Source organism: Cuculus canorus, chromosome 6, assembly GCF_017976375.1.
Source record: "Cuculus canorus isolate bCucCan1 chromosome 6, bCucCan1.pri, whole genome shotgun sequence".
Classification (NCBI taxonomy): Eukaryota; Metazoa; Chordata; class Aves; order Cuculiformes; family Cuculidae; genus Cuculus; species Cuculus canorus.
Window position 1 is genome coordinate 41,148,344 of NC_071406.1, and position 17,556 is coordinate 41,165,899.

Consider the following 17,556-nt stretch of genomic DNA (forward strand, 5'->3'; position numbering starts at 1 on the left):
CAGCTTTTTAGGAGTCCCTTCAGGTACTGGAAGCTGCTCTAAGGTCTTCTCCAGGCTGAACAACCCCAACTCTCTCAGCCTGTCCTCAGGGTTGCGGTTCATCGTTACCCAAATTTTTAATTTAAATAAACTACCCTAAAAATGTCTTTCCATAGCACTTCCTAAGATGCAAGAAGGACTAAAACTAACTTCTCGACAAGCCAAGCTGCGCTCAGTGCTTGAAGTCAATTCATATCGGTATCGGCAGCAGAGAAGCCATAATAACCCATCACCCAGCCACACGTGCAGTCAGCATTTGGGCATTTCCTCCATGTAAATATTGCACTGGACGCTACTTCAGAAACCGTCTGTGGTTGAGCGTGTAACCACAGGAGTGCAAAGACTGGGGAACCGTTGCTCTCACGTGAGACTACAGCCACAAGCAGAGAACTGCACCAGATTTCCAACAAAGTACCTGGGTCAAAAACACCAAAACAAACAGAGAAACCTATGCTAAGCCCTGAAAAACCCACCAGCTGCTTTTTTATGCTTTTATCATAAACCCACAGGTTTATGATATATTTTAGGGAATACATGGCCTAGAATGTAGACTAAGCCTCCATAATAAACAATGGCTTAGAATGTAGGTTCCTTCGCGAAGAAACAAGCCATACCCAAGTGAAGCAAGGTACAACCAAAGGCTTCACGTATGGCATAATACCTATAGATAATATTATCATTACATAGAAGTGGCAAGGAAGCACTAATACATGATTTTTATCTGATTATTATCAGATTAGCTATTAGGAAGAAATGTTTTCTTGTGAGGGAGGGGAGGCCCTGGCCCAGGTTGCCCAGAGCAGTGGTGGCTGCCCCATCCCTGGAGGTGTCCAAGGCCAGGTTGGATGGGGATTTGAGCAACCTGGTCTAGCGGAAGGTGTCCCTGTCCATGGAAGGGAGGTTGGAACTGGATGGCTTTGAGGTCCCTTTCAAGAGACCCATTCTAGGATCCTATGATCTTGTAATTCCACGAAAAGAAGGTTTACTTCTGGAATTTTACTGTGAGCTACAACGGCGTTTAGTAACTCGATTTTGAGATCCATTCCTTGGTGTATTTGCAGAGCTTCCAGAGCAGACCAGGTCTGATGGGTCCACAAAACCTAGCAGTGATTTTAATGGAGATGAGTTGAATTCTAAGTTTTGAACCATTGAAGAAAATACAGCTTACTTTTAGAAATTAAAATACTAGCTACTCGAGTTGTATAGGATCAGAGACCATAATTAATGCCATTTAATATAGTTAGATGGAAGATGGAGAGGCAAGGGCTTCATTTTGAGGACAAACACGTTGGCATGAGGACAGTCATGCCGAATGACATTTTCACAAAGGTCCGTCATCTCATTTCCCAGTGACAAAATTTAACAGGCAAAGTGGAGCAGCCCTGAACTGTCTGACCGGGGCTGGAAATTAAGGAAATAAGGAGCGGGGTGACATTCTGCCGCAACCCATCCTTGGCGCAACACCAGTCAACTAGAAAGAAATACACAGCCGCTGCTTCCATTCACTTCAAACAGTTGCCAACATTTACAGGAAACAAAAAAATTGTGGTGCCTCACAGACCACTCTGAAACGAGCCAACCACCCGTCATGGCACACAAATTCAGTAATGAGACACTCGGGCACAGGGAATGCTTCCACAGCAGATTCACTCCCTCTCTGAAGAGCTGGGTGAAAGGAAAAGGAGAAGTGAGAAGCACTGCAGAGAGGCTGGGAGTCCCAACCAGTGTTCTATTTCAGTCGGAAGGAGAAGGAAATGGATGGGTTAACCGGCATGACAAATGAACAAAAAAACAGAGCCAGCCTCTGAGCAATGAAGTTTCCTTCACCACATGGAACCAGGGCTCGGAGAAGAGCAGTGCATGTTGTATTTTCAGGATAAAGCTTCTGACAGTCAGTGTTTTTCTGCTTGTAAGCCAAGTAGAGAAGCGCAGTCTTAATAGAATCATAAAATCATGGAATGGTTTGGGTTGGAAGCGACCTTAAAGCCCATCCAGTTCCAACCCCCTGCCATGGGCAGGGACACCTCCCACTGGACCAGGATGCTCAAAGCCCCATCCAACCTGGCCTTAGCCGCTCTAAGGTCTCTCTGGAGCCTTCTCTTCTCCAGGCTGAACAACCCCAACTCTCAGCCCGTCCTCATAGCAGAGGCGCTCCAGCCCTCGGATCATAATGTCACAGTGACGTGAGTGCAGGTGTAGAGATAAGCCACCCTTGGTACTCATCAAATGACTCCTCTTAAAAACACCATGATATCACCGCAGGTTTCTGCAGCAATTTCAAGCCTTGTGCGAGTATTTTATTAATGACCTGGAAGGTGGAAGCAACAGGCTATTTAATTTCTAGATAATGAAGCAGGAGGGACTGCAATTATATTAGAAAATTGGATTGTACTTCAACGTGACCATGACAAGTTAGAAAAACAGAGTGAAAAAACCAGCAGCATCACAGGGACGAACGCAAAGCCCTCCTCTGAGCAGGACCAAGCAGCTGCAGGGAGAGGGGGTGGGATGGCAAACCGCTGGCACTGCGGAGGAGCAGCTGGGCATTCCTGCCGAGCGCGGAGGAGCAGAGAGCTTCAGCTTACAAAGCCTCGGCCGGAACTCCCTGTATCCCTCTGGGCAGCGCATTACACAGAAGATAAGGAAGGAGTGAAAAGAGCTCACAAGCACTTAAAAAAAAAAAAATTGCCTAGAAAATACATGGTAAAACCAAAACACATGAACAGTGGTTATGGAGGAGAATAGAGTCGGGAGAGAGAAGAGGTGGGGGGGGTCTTACTGAGAAGCGATCTGCAGAGCCCATTTTAGGGCAAAAGAAAGACCTTTACCATTTTTTTTTCCAGTTCCTGTGTTATTACAATCCCCCAATCGCAGACCAACAGGCAAAAGTATCTAATAGAGGCAGATATACAAAGCTCTGCTCAAGAGTCTCCACAGTCCTAGATACAAACCTCCGGATCTGCAGTCTAGCAGCAACACTGACAGCACTCTGGAATGCACACCACGGTGCTTTCTAAAACCATCTGCCCTCAGAGCATTTAAAACCTTTCATGGATTTCCCTCTCCTGGCTGGAAGCATCCCTGAACCCCAGGGCATCTTGGTTCCAACACCACCAGTACCTGATTAGTTGTTCAACAAGACAGAGAATCTACTCAACAATTCAACCTGCTCACGGACTACTAGAACCATAGATTGCTTTAGGCTGGAAGTGACCTCAAAGCCCATCCAGTTCCACCTCTGCCATGGGCAGGGACACCTCCCACTGGATCAGGGGCTCCAAGCCCCATCCAACCTGGCCTGGAACCCCTCCAGGGATGGGGCAGCCGCCACTGCTCTGGGCAACCTGGGCCAGGGCCTCCCCACCCTCACAGCAAAACATTTCTTCCTAAGATCTCATCTGAATCTCCCCTCCTTCAGCTTAAAACCATTCCCCTTTGTCCTATCCCTGCACTCCCTGATCCAGAGCCCTTCTCCAGCTTTCCTGGAGCCCCTTTCAGCGCTGGAAGCTGCTCTGAGGTCTCCCTGGAGCCTTCTCTTCTCCAGGTGGAACAACCCCAACTCTCTGTCTGTCCTCATAGCAGAGGTGCTCCAACCCTCGGATCACCTTTGTGGTCTCCTCTGGACTCGCTCCAACAGCTCCATATCCTACCTGTGCTGAGGACTCCCGAACTGAACGCAGGGCTCCAGGTGGGCTCTCACAACTGCTGGGCAGAGGGGCAGAACCCCCCTCGCTTGAGGTGCTGCCCACACTCAAAACCCCTTTGCCGCAGAAGCCGTGCGGACAGTCCCTATCTCAGTAACGGCTGAAGAAAAGTGTTTCGGCAATACCTTAACATCTGCCATCACAGACAAAAGCGTTCATAGTGAGAGCAGCACAGTTGTTTGGCACACACAGAATTACACCCACCTCACACCTGCCTGGAAAGAATATACAGCCACCTTCCCTCCCAGGAAAGGCACATCGTCAGCCGATAGATGATTTTTAAACACAATAAAGAGGTTTGAGATTTTTCTGCTGTTCAAATTCTAGCGTGAGTCTGCAAAAATTCTGCAGAGTTTCCTGCAAAGCAATAAAGCACCTGCCCTGCATGTAAGCACTCGCGGCTCTGAAATCGCTCGCCAAACAAGGCATTAGGCGCCCATCAGCTCAACATGATGGAGTAACACGTTTTCATCTGACACCGGCTCCACATAAATATGCAAAAATGCTGGCACTGAGCAAAGAACAGCTGACTGCATTAATGTTGCGAGTATGCCCTTTTTCATAATTCATTCATGTGAAAAAATATTCCTGACAGTTTAAAAGGGAGGAATGAATCCAGTAGGAACGTGCTAGGAACTCCCTCCTCCAGCCCATATCCTTTGCACCCACTCCAACATCCCGAGGGTCAGGAGCCCCTTCCAGCCACACCACATCACCTGCAGGTCTTTCTCTGGACACCGAATACTGTAATTACGGCTTGATGTTATTTTAAGTCTCCTGCACTGCTGCTTTTGTTCCTTGGATTCCACATTCTGGCCAGCACCATCACCTCTTCTCTTTAGCATTGCTCTATTTGAATTTCAGCAGGGGACAACTATGAAGGTCAGATGTTCAAGCCTAATCAGACAGTAAAACTCTGCAGATTAATGTGTATTTTAAAAGCTATGTCTTATTAGGTATGAAAATGGAAAGAAAAGAAAAGGTATTTGTTCACTGATGGGGGTGCGAGCAGCACCCTCTGCTCCGGGTCCTGGTAATGATCAGCACAAGGCCAACGGCCACACACAGCACCATTATGGAATCATAGAAGAGTCTGGGTTGGAAGGGACCTTAAAGATCATCCACTTCCAACCATCTGTGATGGGGAGGGCCACCCCACTGGCTCAGGCTGCCCAAGGTGCATCCAACCTGGCCTTGAACCCCTCCAGGGATGGGGCAGCCACAGCTTCCCTGGGCAACCTGTGCCGGTGTCTCACCACTCTCATGGTGAAGAAATTCCTCCTAATGTCCAACCTAAATCTGCCCCTCTCCAGTCATCATCCTGGCAAGAACCCCTCAAAGAACCTGTCTGACCCCACAGCTTCAGCTGACAATTAAATTCATGGTTCCATTTCTACAGAGAAGATCAGAAATCAGGCATACACAACAGCTTCTCCCCCCCCAGTTAGTATTACTTGTTTTTTTTGGCTTTTTTTTTCTTTTCTGGGCAGCAGGCGCAGGCAGATCCTCACCCCCCCTCACACCCACCAGTTGTACAGACACTGCAAATCTAATTTTAAAAGCTTATTTTTATCAAGCCAGCTGGACACAAACCCAAGTTAAGCAGCAGCCATCAGCCTCTCTGGGCAGGATGTGACACTACAGTCCACTCCCACCTGTTTCCAGCAACCCCTGTTTTCCAGTTTAAAAAGCTTACACCCTAAAATACTTCCCAACCACAGTTCCTTACAAAGTAGCCCCAGGACTTACAGCACCACAGCTCTTTTTTGCTGTAGTTCCCTACAAGCTGGCTTATCGCACATTCCAGACCCCAACCCACCCGAACATTCAAACAGCTCCTGCCTTTCAATCTAAGGCATAAACCACCTCCCGCCAACATCTGCTCAAACCTCCTGTATCTAAAGTTCAACTTCACAAGCTGCCAAGAGGACTTCAAAGATCTGAACATACCTGCTCACAAACTCTAAACCGCACAACCAAGGAAAGGAAAAAAACTCAACTCAGTTAAGCATAAAAGCACAGATTTTGGGCTTTTTTCCCCTCTTTTTAAAAATATCCCTTTGCATTTTATACTTAGTTTGTAGCCAGCTGCTATAATAGCTGCCCTTTCATTACAGTATTACGTTACAAACAGTAACCCTGAAGTTAAAATTGGACATAGCTCGCTGTGATTATACCATAATCTGTCTGAAGACACAACAAACCATACTGAGATCTGCTCAGGAAACCCAAACAAAGCAACTATCATAATCTCTATTTTATTTTCAGTCACCTCCCAAAATATTCCAGTTCAAATACGAGAACAGAAGGATCGTTACATAACGGCACTGTATCTTAAGGGGTAGAAAAATCCATTTGCCATCTCTATTCTGTATTTCACGAAACATCTTTCATATTTGTATTGCTCTGAAACAAGGGGGAGCAGGAGGGAGAACAGAGAACGGCAGCTCTGAAGTCAATCATGAGATGTTTAGAGTGGGTAATAGGGAAAATTTCTTCACTGGCAGAGTGGTGAAGCATTGGCAGAGGCTGCTCAGGGTAGTGGTGGAGTCCCCGTCCCTGGAGGGGTTCAAAAAACACGTAGATGTGGCACTTTGGGACATGGTTTAGGAGGCACGGTGGGGTTGGGCTGATGACTGGACTGGATGACCTTAGAAGTCTTCTCCAACCTCAATGATTCTATATTTCAGACTGATGTTCCCTGATGGAAGCAGCGGCCCCACAAATACACAGGAAGTTTTAAAGGTTAGCAGCGCGGCGGAAAACAGACTCGCAGTTTAAAACTCCAACTCAGAAGGAAAGTCAGACTAGAGCGAGAAGCAAAGCCCACCCACTCTCCTCCACCCCCTTTCCCTCATCCTGATGGAGCACGGGCAGCTCTGCATCTCCTGTGGAATCTCCACCTGTGCAGCAGCTGTGGAAGGTGGAGTGTGGACAACCACCAGGTCAGTATCTAATCCCGCCCGCCTTCACGGTGGAAGGCCCTGAGCAGTCCTCAAACAGGCAGAGAAGCTACTGACAGCCTGTTACAGGAGCAAATTAAACAAAATCTCTTGAGAATTAAACATATTGCAAACGAAATCAGCTAATTACCCTGCCCCACGCCTTCTGGTACGATCCTCCAAACCAAAGTGAGATTAAACGGAAGGAGAAGCCACACCTAGGAATCAAATATAAGCTGAAAAAGAAACACGTTTAGAGAAAACAGAATCATAGAATGGTTTGGGTTCAAAGGGACCTTGAGGATCATCCAAGTTCCACCCCGTGCCATGGGCAGGGACACCTCCCACTGGATCAGGGGCTCCAAGCGCCATCCAACCTGGCCTTGAACCCCTCCAGGGATGGGGCAGCCACCACTGCTCTGGGCAACCTGGGCCAGGGCCTCCCCACCCTCACAGGAATACATTTCTTCCCAAGATCTGCTTTAAGATCAAGACCTAAACACTGGGGTATGATTTCGAAACACAACAGAAGTAATATTTGAAAAGGAAAGCGGAAGGCAGGCTCCTTTTTCCAACAACAGGAACTCCAAACTGGCTTTTGACCCAACATCAGTAGAGAGCGAGGAGCACTGGAGACCTGAGGGTCGCTTTTATTACTATTAAGAGCCTGAAGTTCTGGTAGTGGCTATAATCCAAATTAGTTTTTACCTGGGTTGCAGCCTTCAGGGAAGCCTGTTAGGAGAAGGGCGCCCATCCTATAGACATTCCTCCCTGAATCCTTGGAGAAGGCAAGGTGTGACACGCTAAAGACATCCCAAAGATCAGCCAACCCTCCTGTCACACGACTTCCAGGGGAAGACCCTTCGGGTCAACTGCTGCTTCAGCACCTTCTCCCCAGGAAAAGAGCAAACGCTTCCCTTTTTCCTTGAATTAACACAGTTCCTTGAAACAGTCTCAGCCCGAGTGGTTTGCAAAGAAGGCTCTGACCCACACAGGCGGTCCCAGAGGACGGGGAGAGGGAAAAGCTGGCGAGAGAGATCCCAGAATACATCGACCTTCTTTTATACTGAGCCTGGAAGGCTGCAAAAGCTCAAGCGAGCCAACTACAGCCATACTTTAAAATGATCAAAAGAGACAAGTGTTATCGTATAGCTGGATGTCAGTGTGAAACGCCAAATAAAAATAATCAGCTGACACTGTTAGACCGAAACAGAAGACAAAGAACTGAAAGGAGATAATTTTGAAACATGTCTGAAGCCATCATTGTCTCCTGCACACAACACAGCGTTTGTCTGTGCTTTCACAGACAAAAACCGTGCTCCGATAGCCTCCGCGGCCCCACAGAGCACTGTGTGAGCTGGTGAAACTCTGCACCAAGGATGGAGTCCAACGTGGAAAATTTCAGCTTCCCATTGTGTTGCAGCCCGAGCACCACAAAACAGGACTCCAAGGTTAATGCTTTTTTGAACTCATACGCCCTTGGAGATCTTGCAGAATCTCCCCCTAAAAACTCTGTGTAAATTCTTACACATATAACGATGATTTTATGGAATTTCAAGACATCATGAGTGAAAAAGGATGTAAGTACATATTTGTAGAGTCACAGAATGATTTGGATTGGAAGGGACCTTAAAAAAGCCCATCCAGTTCCACCCCTGCCATGGGCAGGGACACCTCTCACTGGATCAGGTGGCTCCAAGCCCCATCCAACCTGGCCTTGAACACCTCCAGGGATGGGGCAGCCACCACTGCTCTGGGCAACCTGGGCCAAATTTCTCTGCCCTTCATTTACATTTCAGGCATTTGCCCAGAAAGAACAGCACACGCAGACCACTCTGGGATGCACCTTTTTTTCACTTATGAAAGAAATTTAGTTTAATAATTTAATAATTAAATAATAAAAGTCTCAAAACTCTTACATATTTGAAAAAATCAGCTATTTTTACCTAGTTAATGGCTTCTGTAAAGAGATTCGCAACCTGAAGAAACCAACTGCTCACAGGAGGAAGAACTGTGTTTTCACCCTGCACGCGAATCATCGGAAAAAGAGACAAGAATCACTGTTACCAAAGTAAGAACCTTTCCAGTTCTGCCACATCTCCCATGTTCTGTTTAACCTGAAACACCAAACCGTGATCCCCACCTCATTATTCAATCTCCCAGCACACCCAGGCATAAAGATGGCAAAAACACGTTATTCTTCTCCCATTCTGCTTGTCTGAAAGCTTAAGTTAAATAACGCAAGCAAAGAATAACCCTATTTTTCTTTGTTTTTCAGGAGAACAAGCTCCATTCTTGGTTTCATCACAGAGCCCATCAATTGCAGCACGAGACCTTTCTCATGACAGAAGCCAACCAGAAGGTTATCTGGGTTAATCAATCATGCCTGAACTTTTTGTATACGTATATCACAAAGAGTTGATGGCCCGACAGAAGTCTTGTAAGGGGATGCTGAAGAAAAACAGCTCAAATTTTAACGCAGCCTTTTTCAACCCTCCGTGCGTAATTATACCGCGCTGAAGAGATGCGACACGGCAACGGTGACTGAAAACCATGGACATCCACCACCGAGCAGGACGTTTCTCCATGTTTTGGCAGCTGGCTCACATCTTGCTTTCCATTACATCCCTCTTTCTTTGGAGGGAATGCTGACAGTGACATTTTGTTCAGTATTTTAATAATCAATGGTAGGTTTTATGATTATTTCTGTTACTCGAGTGATAACACTGTTCACTGTAGGCACTGAAAAAGTTACTTGGTGAAGGCTGCTCAAGTATAAAATTACTTTTTGTTCAAGTTTGTAAAGAGGTAAATGATGACAGCTTTCTAGAAAACATATAAAGGCTTTATTCTGCACCTCTTACTGGGGGAACATAATTGTTGTAGCCCTTCCCACCTAAGAGACCTCTAAATGAACTTAAGCCGGACTTGAAATTTGCTATAGCTCAGTGAGCCGAGCAGAACGGAACACCCAACGCCGTCCCACCAGTTAGGAAAAGAACTAAAATGGGCTACAGCTGCACAAAGGAAATGGGAAAGAAGAAACTGAAGGCAACTGAACAACCTGATATCATAAGTAATAAAAAAATCCACAGATAAAAAAAATTGAGTTAAAAAAAAGATACTTGTTAGCAGCTAAAATAGCTGTTTAAGAGCTTCCAATGCCTCACTGTTGTACTGTGTGCTAAAGGAAGCCTAAGCATTATCAACCTAGAAAGCAGGGGAAAGAGTACTGCAAAGATTCACACCCTGCTTTTTCGTTTATATTCTATTCCTAAGTTCCTCAACAGTCAGATACAAAAACGCCCCACCAACTCGAACAGCTGCCTGCTTGCTCATGTCGGGATGTTGGACGACCTTTGTGTTTGAAAGCAGAGAAGTATTCTACTCTCCCAAGTAAAAAGAAATCTCATAAATCATAGAATACTTTGGGTTGGAAGGGACCTTAAAGATCACCCAGTTCCAACTCCTCTGCCAAGGGCAGGGACATCCCACTGGCTCAGGCTGCCCAAGGCACATCCGACCTCGCCTTGAACACCTCCAGGGATGGGGCAGCCACAGCTTCCCTGGGAAACCTGTTCCAGTGCCTCCACCACTCTAATCATGAAGAAATTCCTCCTCGTGTCTAGTCTAAATCTGCTCCTCTCCCGTTCATACCCACTGCCCCTCATCGTATCACTACAAGCCTTACAAAGTCCCTCCCCAGATTTCTTGGAGCCCCTTCAGGTACTGGAAGGTCGCTATAAGGTCTCCCGGAGCCTTCTCTCCTCCAGGCTGAACAACCCCACCTCTCTCAGCCTGTTCTCACAAGGGAGACACTCCAGCCCTCGGACCATCTTTGTGGCCTCCTCTGGACTCCCTCCAACAGATCCCTGTCCTTCCTGCGCTGAGGGCTCCAGAACTGGACACGGAACTCCAGGTTCGGTCTCATGAGAGCTGAGTAGAGGAGCAGAATCACCTTCCTCGATCTGCTGGGAGTTTTCAACCACTCTGCATCTTTAAATTGAAGGAGATTTTGTCTAACGGGGCCTTGACCCCCTTTCCTGGTTTTCTTAAGCAGAAGATGACCCCAGCAGAGCTCGCAGTTCGTGTTCACACCCGCTGTCTGTTCTAGCATCTCACTGTCAGCAGGGTAGGAGAGGTCAAATTCCTCCTTGTTCCCTTCTTCCTCATCCCAGCTGAGACACCTTGAAGCACCAGTTGTCTGCTTTTTTTCCTTTTTTAAATTAATTAGAATCACTGAGAAAAAAACCCAAACACTGAAATAACCACAACATAACACACAGTATTCACAGATGTACCAGAGATGGCCACAAGCCTTTAAGTCATGTGTCACACCTCTATGGCATTTGGAAACCAAAAGCCAAACAGTAAGAGAATCCTCCTGACAGTGCTATTGCTGTAAACTCCAATTCACCTCGTTCTGCAAGGTACTTGCGTCTCAAATTTCACACGCACCACCTTTCATTCTGTTCCTACAGGGAGAATTAATTTTTAGGCAGGCGAAGAAAGGGATCAGGTCGCACACGCTTTACGTGTTGGCTCAGATACGTAAAACACGCAGCACACTCTTTAGTAGTAGCTATTCTTCCAATCACTTGGAAGATTCTTAGGAGATAGCAAATCTCTCCATTAATTACCCTATTTCCAATCATTTTCCTGATGTATCGCTATAGAAAACCCTGTGAGAGCCAGATGACAAACTCCATCTTGTTGCAGAGCAAGACATCATTTCTTTTCTTACATCAAAACACACGCGCTTTGAAAGTGTGTCACACAGGGGTACAGCTACACACATGTTAAATATGCAAAGCAGGCGGCGAGAAGACGCTTTTCTCCCCAAGTGAGGCTTATTCTGTGAGAAAACAAAAGGTTTTCATGTTGCAATCGCACTAGTGACTAAAATTAGTTCTCAGCAGAAATAAAAGCTGGGCCAGACAATGAGAGAAAACCGCTTTACGCTGTAATGTTACACGATTCCTCCTCTAAAGGGAGGTGGTGTCAGGCAGCAAGAGAAACCTCTTGTCTTGAAGAAAAGAGATGAAGGAAACATGAAACCATCTTTATACACTTCAAGATTCATTTACTGGAATGCTGAAGCTACCTCAAAGGTCTACGGGAGATCTGGCAGTTGTCTGACACAGGGCAGGTTTCATGGTAATCGCAGTAATTGAGGAGGCAAAGGATGGCAGAAAGAAGAGGCTCTGCTCGTAATCACCATCTTCGCACGAAGTGTGCGTCAATCATTCTACCAATTAGATACTGATTGTATGATAGCTGATAAATTTTGCCGTTAGTAAGCCATCCAAAGTCAGTGAGCTATTTTCCTTAAACAGCCAAGCAGCTGAGGTGTTCAAGCCCGGTACGCACACAATTCTTTATCCAATTTAACACATCAGCACGTTTAAAAGACCTCAGAAAAATTACCAAGGAAGATGCGCGTTGTCTCCATCATGAAGGCTCGCACCTAACTCGATTTATCAAAAGCTACCTTCGCATGCAGGATGTGCAAATCCAAAGCCCCATGCTGCAACGCAACAGAGCGACCTGCACTACTGCTCTATTTTCTACCGAATGGCAGCGTACAGGCTCCTGCTTGGGTGGGAAAGAAAGGAAACACTAACAAATCATTACTTTAGATGTTTACTAAGGATAGTTTACATGGTTTGAATTTCCTTTAACGCTAACTTGATTAGAAATCTTGACCCTATCCTTTACAAGGTGAATTAGAGCTCTTAATTATTCCAGTTTTGCAACTGTTAATGAAATGGAATGGTGTCATTAGCGAGGCTTGTCAGCTACGCTTATGTGCAAAGAAATGATTTGACACTGCTTTTGTAACCTAATCTTTTCAGGAAAAACAGCCTGTACGTCACTCAATTACTGTAAATAAAACTCCTTGAAGACAAAGAGGACAGATGGCCACGCTCCCGAGGAACACCACCCAAACCAGTCATCGCCTCGGTGAAGAGCGCCGCGAATAATCCACACATTTGCATCTTGCAGAGAAAAAAAAAAACAAACCAGAATCTATCTTCTGGCCGCAAAATGAAGAGAAAGATCCGTAGGGATGCTCATTTTTGCTGAAGACCTGTATTCAGCAGATATCCACACCGCGGACCCGCTTCCGTGCATCAGCAGCCAGAAGCAGCAGGCATAAACGCGATCCACAGGCAGTGCTGTTGCAAGGCTCAATCATCACCCCACCACTCCTAGCTACAAAGCAGCAAAAACATTTAGGCCAAGCTTATAAACTGGAAGACCTCACTGCTACTGTAATTACACAAGGAAAAGGCCCATCCATCCCTCTCCTCCCATTTTAACTACAACTCAAGACTGTTAAAATGTCAAGGGCTGCGTTTAATAGCTTCCTTCAGTAAGAGTTAATTTGGAACAAATGTTATCGTAGATGCATGAAGCTACAAACTATTGCTGAAAAGACGACTAAGGCAAGAGACAACAACAGTGAGATGTGCTACAGACTTGAAATCAAAAGGAAACAAATCAAATGGTACACAAAACAAAGGGGAAACGCTACAGTACAGAAACCACCGGCTGCCTCTTCAAAATAAGAGCTGCCATGAAGACAATGTATAGTTACCTGCATCCATATCTGCAAAGAATGGAACAGCCAGTAAGGAAAAGAAGGAACCAGAAATTCAGTGTCTCAGAGTTGGATTTAAAAGTTCACAAGGAGAATAGATAAAAAAACACCAAACAAGTATTTAGTGTAAGATACACCCGTGCAAGATACTATGATATTTTTGATTTCAAGTTATAAACTAAGATTAATGTTAAACACTACAACGTTTCAGATATAAATTCATTTTCTATGGCATAAGAATGTTTTGTTAAAAAAGTCTAAGACCAAAGATATAATAAATTAGACAAGGAGTAATTTACATCCTCAGTTCAAGCTTGTGACACTTTGTTTTCCCAACACTACAAAGCAAAGGGCTGGATTCTGCAGAAATCCAGTCCTGCGTACAGAAGCCGCGGCTTTCCCAGCCCATTTGAAAGCAGCAGCACTACCGAGCAGTCAGCTCTTCCCAACACAGGGCTATAAGTTTCCCGTATGGACACATCCAGGATGCCAAAGTATTTAAGGATGCTAAGTGGTTATGAAAAAGCTGCAATTATACCCATTTTACGTACAATATATACCTCAGACTGGAGAATGTTAAAGGAAAAATCTCCAGGAATACTCCAATAGCAAATTGGTTTCTCTAATCATTCATTCATTCCTGCATGATTAAAAATGAATAAATATATAGTTTGTGGGAAAAAAAACAACTGAGTGAGGTTTGTGTATCCACCTACCTTCAGGTGACTCCTCCTGGACATAGGTGCCCGTCAGGTACCGGTGCACAAGGGCGGATTTGCCACTCGCCAGGTTGCCCACAATCCCCTGGGGAAAAAGGAAAGAGTTCCTTACTGCAATTACTCCCCATAAAAGCCAGTATATCCCTGTATATCCCTGCATGTAGGCGAATTAACGCTCTTTTCTATTACATCCGTGCTAACAACTTAACCAGTTAGAGTGAAAATCGACCCGGAAAATCATCAGGTTGGGCCCCCGTGAGAACGAACGTGCGATGCCCTGCGCCCACGGCTGGGACATGCCACAGTTATCAGTCAGACCCCAAATACTTCAAAGACACCCGGTGATTTGAGAACACTATTTCTTTTTTTCCTGGTATCCCAAAGATCTCGCCGGTGTGTGTCATTTTGCAGCACTTCTACAGTACGTTCCTCCTTAAAGGCACCCAGAAAGACAATGGTGCCTGGCCAGAAGAGCGTTAGTAAATGTGATGCTACAAAGCGATGCCGAAAGCAGCGATCCGGAGCAGCAGGACGCATATTTCAATTCAGAAACCACTTCACTAACTCATAGAGTAAAATTACAGCCCTCTTCCCTTAAGATGCATTATTAAAAGTCATGTATAATCCACAAAGAACAGCAGCGTATTTCATCCCTCATTCTCCTTTTATTCGCTTCCTTTAGCTGTCTCAAGATTGAGAGCAAAAAGCGTTGATGTTTAAAGGCATCGCAGGACTGTCTTTCTTGATCACAATATCCAACTGTTCCTTAAAAGAGAAGTTCCTGGACTTCTATTTTAAATGAGTTTCAAAGTACCGACCACACTGACAAAAGGTTTTGAGGAGCTTAAACGGAAGAAAACTTCCAGTACTGAAAGGAGCTATGGGAAAGGTGGGAAGCGGCTCTTTATCAGGGAGTGCAGGGATAGGGCGAGGGGAACAGTTTTAAAATGAAAGAGAAGTCATGGATGTCCCATCCCTGGAGGTGTCCAAGGCCAGGCTGGATGGGGCTTTGAGCCCCATGATCCAGTGGGAAGCGTCCCTGCCTGTGGCAGGGGGTGGAACTGGATGGGCTTTAATGTCCCTTCTAACCCAAACCAAACTGTTCTGTGATTCTGTGAAAACCAAAAAGCGAACACAAAGAAGGCACTGACACAGTCAGGTTTGTGCTAGAGCACTAATGCCAACTTCTCAAAAAATCACGAGCCCAAAGCAAAGGTCCTCAAACCCAACTGGAAAAATCTACCAGTTGCAGCGCAGCTTTACTTTTTCATTAGACTATAACTGAAAAAGGCATTCAGGAGAGATCTTCACCCTCACCTGGTCAGAGAGAGGATGCTCCAGATCCCACCTCAGGGCCTGCATCCGAAGACACAAGGCAGCCATCTCTTCCCTACCAGATACCAAACCAGTACATGACATTCTAATCCAGAGGAATCGGTCTCCTGTTGCTCAGCATCGCCACGCCGGGTCTCTGCACACTATTAACCTCTGGAAACTCGGAGCAGTAAAGTCTACACTGGGAAATATCTGACTTTTAATACAATTCCTCTCTTAATCAGGATTAATGCTTGTTTTAAGGATGATCCCCCACAGTATGACAAATATGCCCGCGTGTTTTTACAGCAGTCGTATTCCTGTCTCCCACATTTTATATCCAAATAACCTGGGTCATTTCTATTTATTTATGGATACATATGAAACACACAAAGTTATGACAAGCACGTTAGGGAACAAAAATAGCATTCTATCCCGTTCAGAAACAACAACAAAAACTTCAGCTAACAAGGCCCTAACGCACTGCTCTGTCAGTTATGACTTGTGCAACACTGAATCATTGATTTCCACGTGCCAGACTGCAAAACAAATCCAAACCACAACGTCCTCATCCTACCAAAGCCTGTTTGTAAAAAATGTGTAAATGTGTTGATGGCGTTTGGCATCTGAAAGCAACCCAGCACGGGAGCCTGATTGTGCTTTATGGGGTTTTTTTTCTGAGCAAGTGAAACGATTTTGTCCAAAACCATAGAATCGCAGAATCGTTAAGGCTGGAAAAGACCTCCAAGCTCAGCCCGTTCAACTCTCAGCCCAACGCCACCATGCCTACTAAACTATGTGACAAAGCGCCATGTCTGCGTGGTTTCTGAACACCTCCAGGGATGGTGACTCCACCACTGACCACGGCAGCCTCTGACAGTGCTTCACCACTCTTGCAGTAAAGAATTTTTTCCTAATATCCAACCTGAACCTCCTCCGGTGCATCTTGAGGCCATTTCCTCTCATCCTCACTTGTTACTTGGCTGAAGATATCAGCACCCACCTCACTACAACCTCCTTTCAGGCAGTTGTAGAGAGCAATGATGTCTCCCCTCAGCCTCCTCTTCTCCAGGCTAAACAACCCCAGCTCTCTCAGCCGCTCCTCGCAAGTCACAGAATCACAGAACCACAAGGTTGGAAAGGACCCATTGGATCATGGAGTCCAACCATTCCTAACACTCCCTAAACCATGTCCCTCAGCACTTCATCCACCCGTTCCTTAAACACCTCCAGGGAAGGCGACTCAACCCCCTCCCTGGGCAGCTGTTCCAGTGCCCAATGACTCTTTCTGTGAAGAATTTTTTTCTGATAATCAACCTGACCCTCCCCTGACGGAGCTTCAGGCCATTCCCTCTTGTCCTGTCCCCTGTCACCTGGGAGAAGAGCCCAGCTCCCTCCTCTCCACAACCTCCTTTCAGGTAGTTGTAGAGAGTAATAAGGTCTCCCCTCAGCCTCCTCTTCTCCAGGCTAAACAACCCCAGCTCTCTTGGGGTCTTGTGCTCCAGCCCCTTCACCAGCTCCGTTGCCCTTCTCTGGATGTGCTCCAGCAGCTCAATGTCTTTCTTGTACTGTACGTTCTTTCTGGTACATCTCATTAATTCCGCGCAGCACATCCTTATCTTAAACATGGATACACAAGATGCAACAAAAGCCACCCTCACTTGAGAAACAGACCAGTCTCGCTCTTGATCGTAACAGAAACGTCAACATGCATAAGTAAAACCCTGTGGTAACATCTGACCAGCAGAAGCAAATAATCCTTCTGAAAACTGGGAAGAAATCAATCCCAATGCATACTGTTAAAGAAGAATCACAGAATAGAATCATTAATTCGGAAAAAACCTTTGAGATCATCAAGCCCAACCATACCTGTCCGCTACTAAACCAGATCCCTGAGCACCTCAAATGCCTGTCTTTTAAAGGCCTCCAGGGCTGGTGACTCCATCACCTCCCTGGGCAGCCTCTGCCAGTGCCCGAGAACCTTTTTTGGTGAAGAAAATTGTTCCTAATGTCCAATCTGAATCTGCCCTCGTGCAACTTGAGGCCACTCTCTCTCATCCTATCACTATGGAAACACAGAAGTAAGCACAGAGAAAGACTCTTTCCTCAAAGGTATCGAAAAATACCTGCATCTGCTTTCCTTTATGGCAACCTGGTGTGCATTCCCTGCTCTCCCAGAGTCCATTTCTGTTCCCTTTAACCTCTGTACAGCCTAAGGCTACAACAACAGCAGC

The 17,556-nt window shown here is 45.9% G+C and overlaps 1 protein-coding gene across 9 annotated transcripts in view; it reads right to left on the reverse strand.

Annotated features, from left to right (window-relative positions):
• The window catches only part of AGAP1 (ArfGAP with GTPase domain, ankyrin repeat and PH domain 1), a 390,099-nt gene that overhangs the window by 254,222 nt on the left and 118,321 nt on the right, over window positions 1-17,556 (reverse strand). For 6 of the 9 annotated variants that reach the window (XM_054069543.1, XM_054069545.1, XM_054069539.1 and 3 more), the window contains exons 3-4: window positions 14,006-14,093; window positions 13,287-13,298 (exon numbers count right to left, since the gene is read on the reverse strand). In XM_054069543.1, coding sequence (XP_053925518.1) covers window positions 13,287-13,298; window positions 14,006-14,093 — 100 coding nt within the window. The remainder of the gene's footprint in view (window positions 1-13,286; window positions 13,299-14,005; window positions 14,094-17,556) is intronic. The other 3 variants (XM_054069546.1, XM_054069540.1, XM_054069538.1) reach the window with 1 other exon arrangement.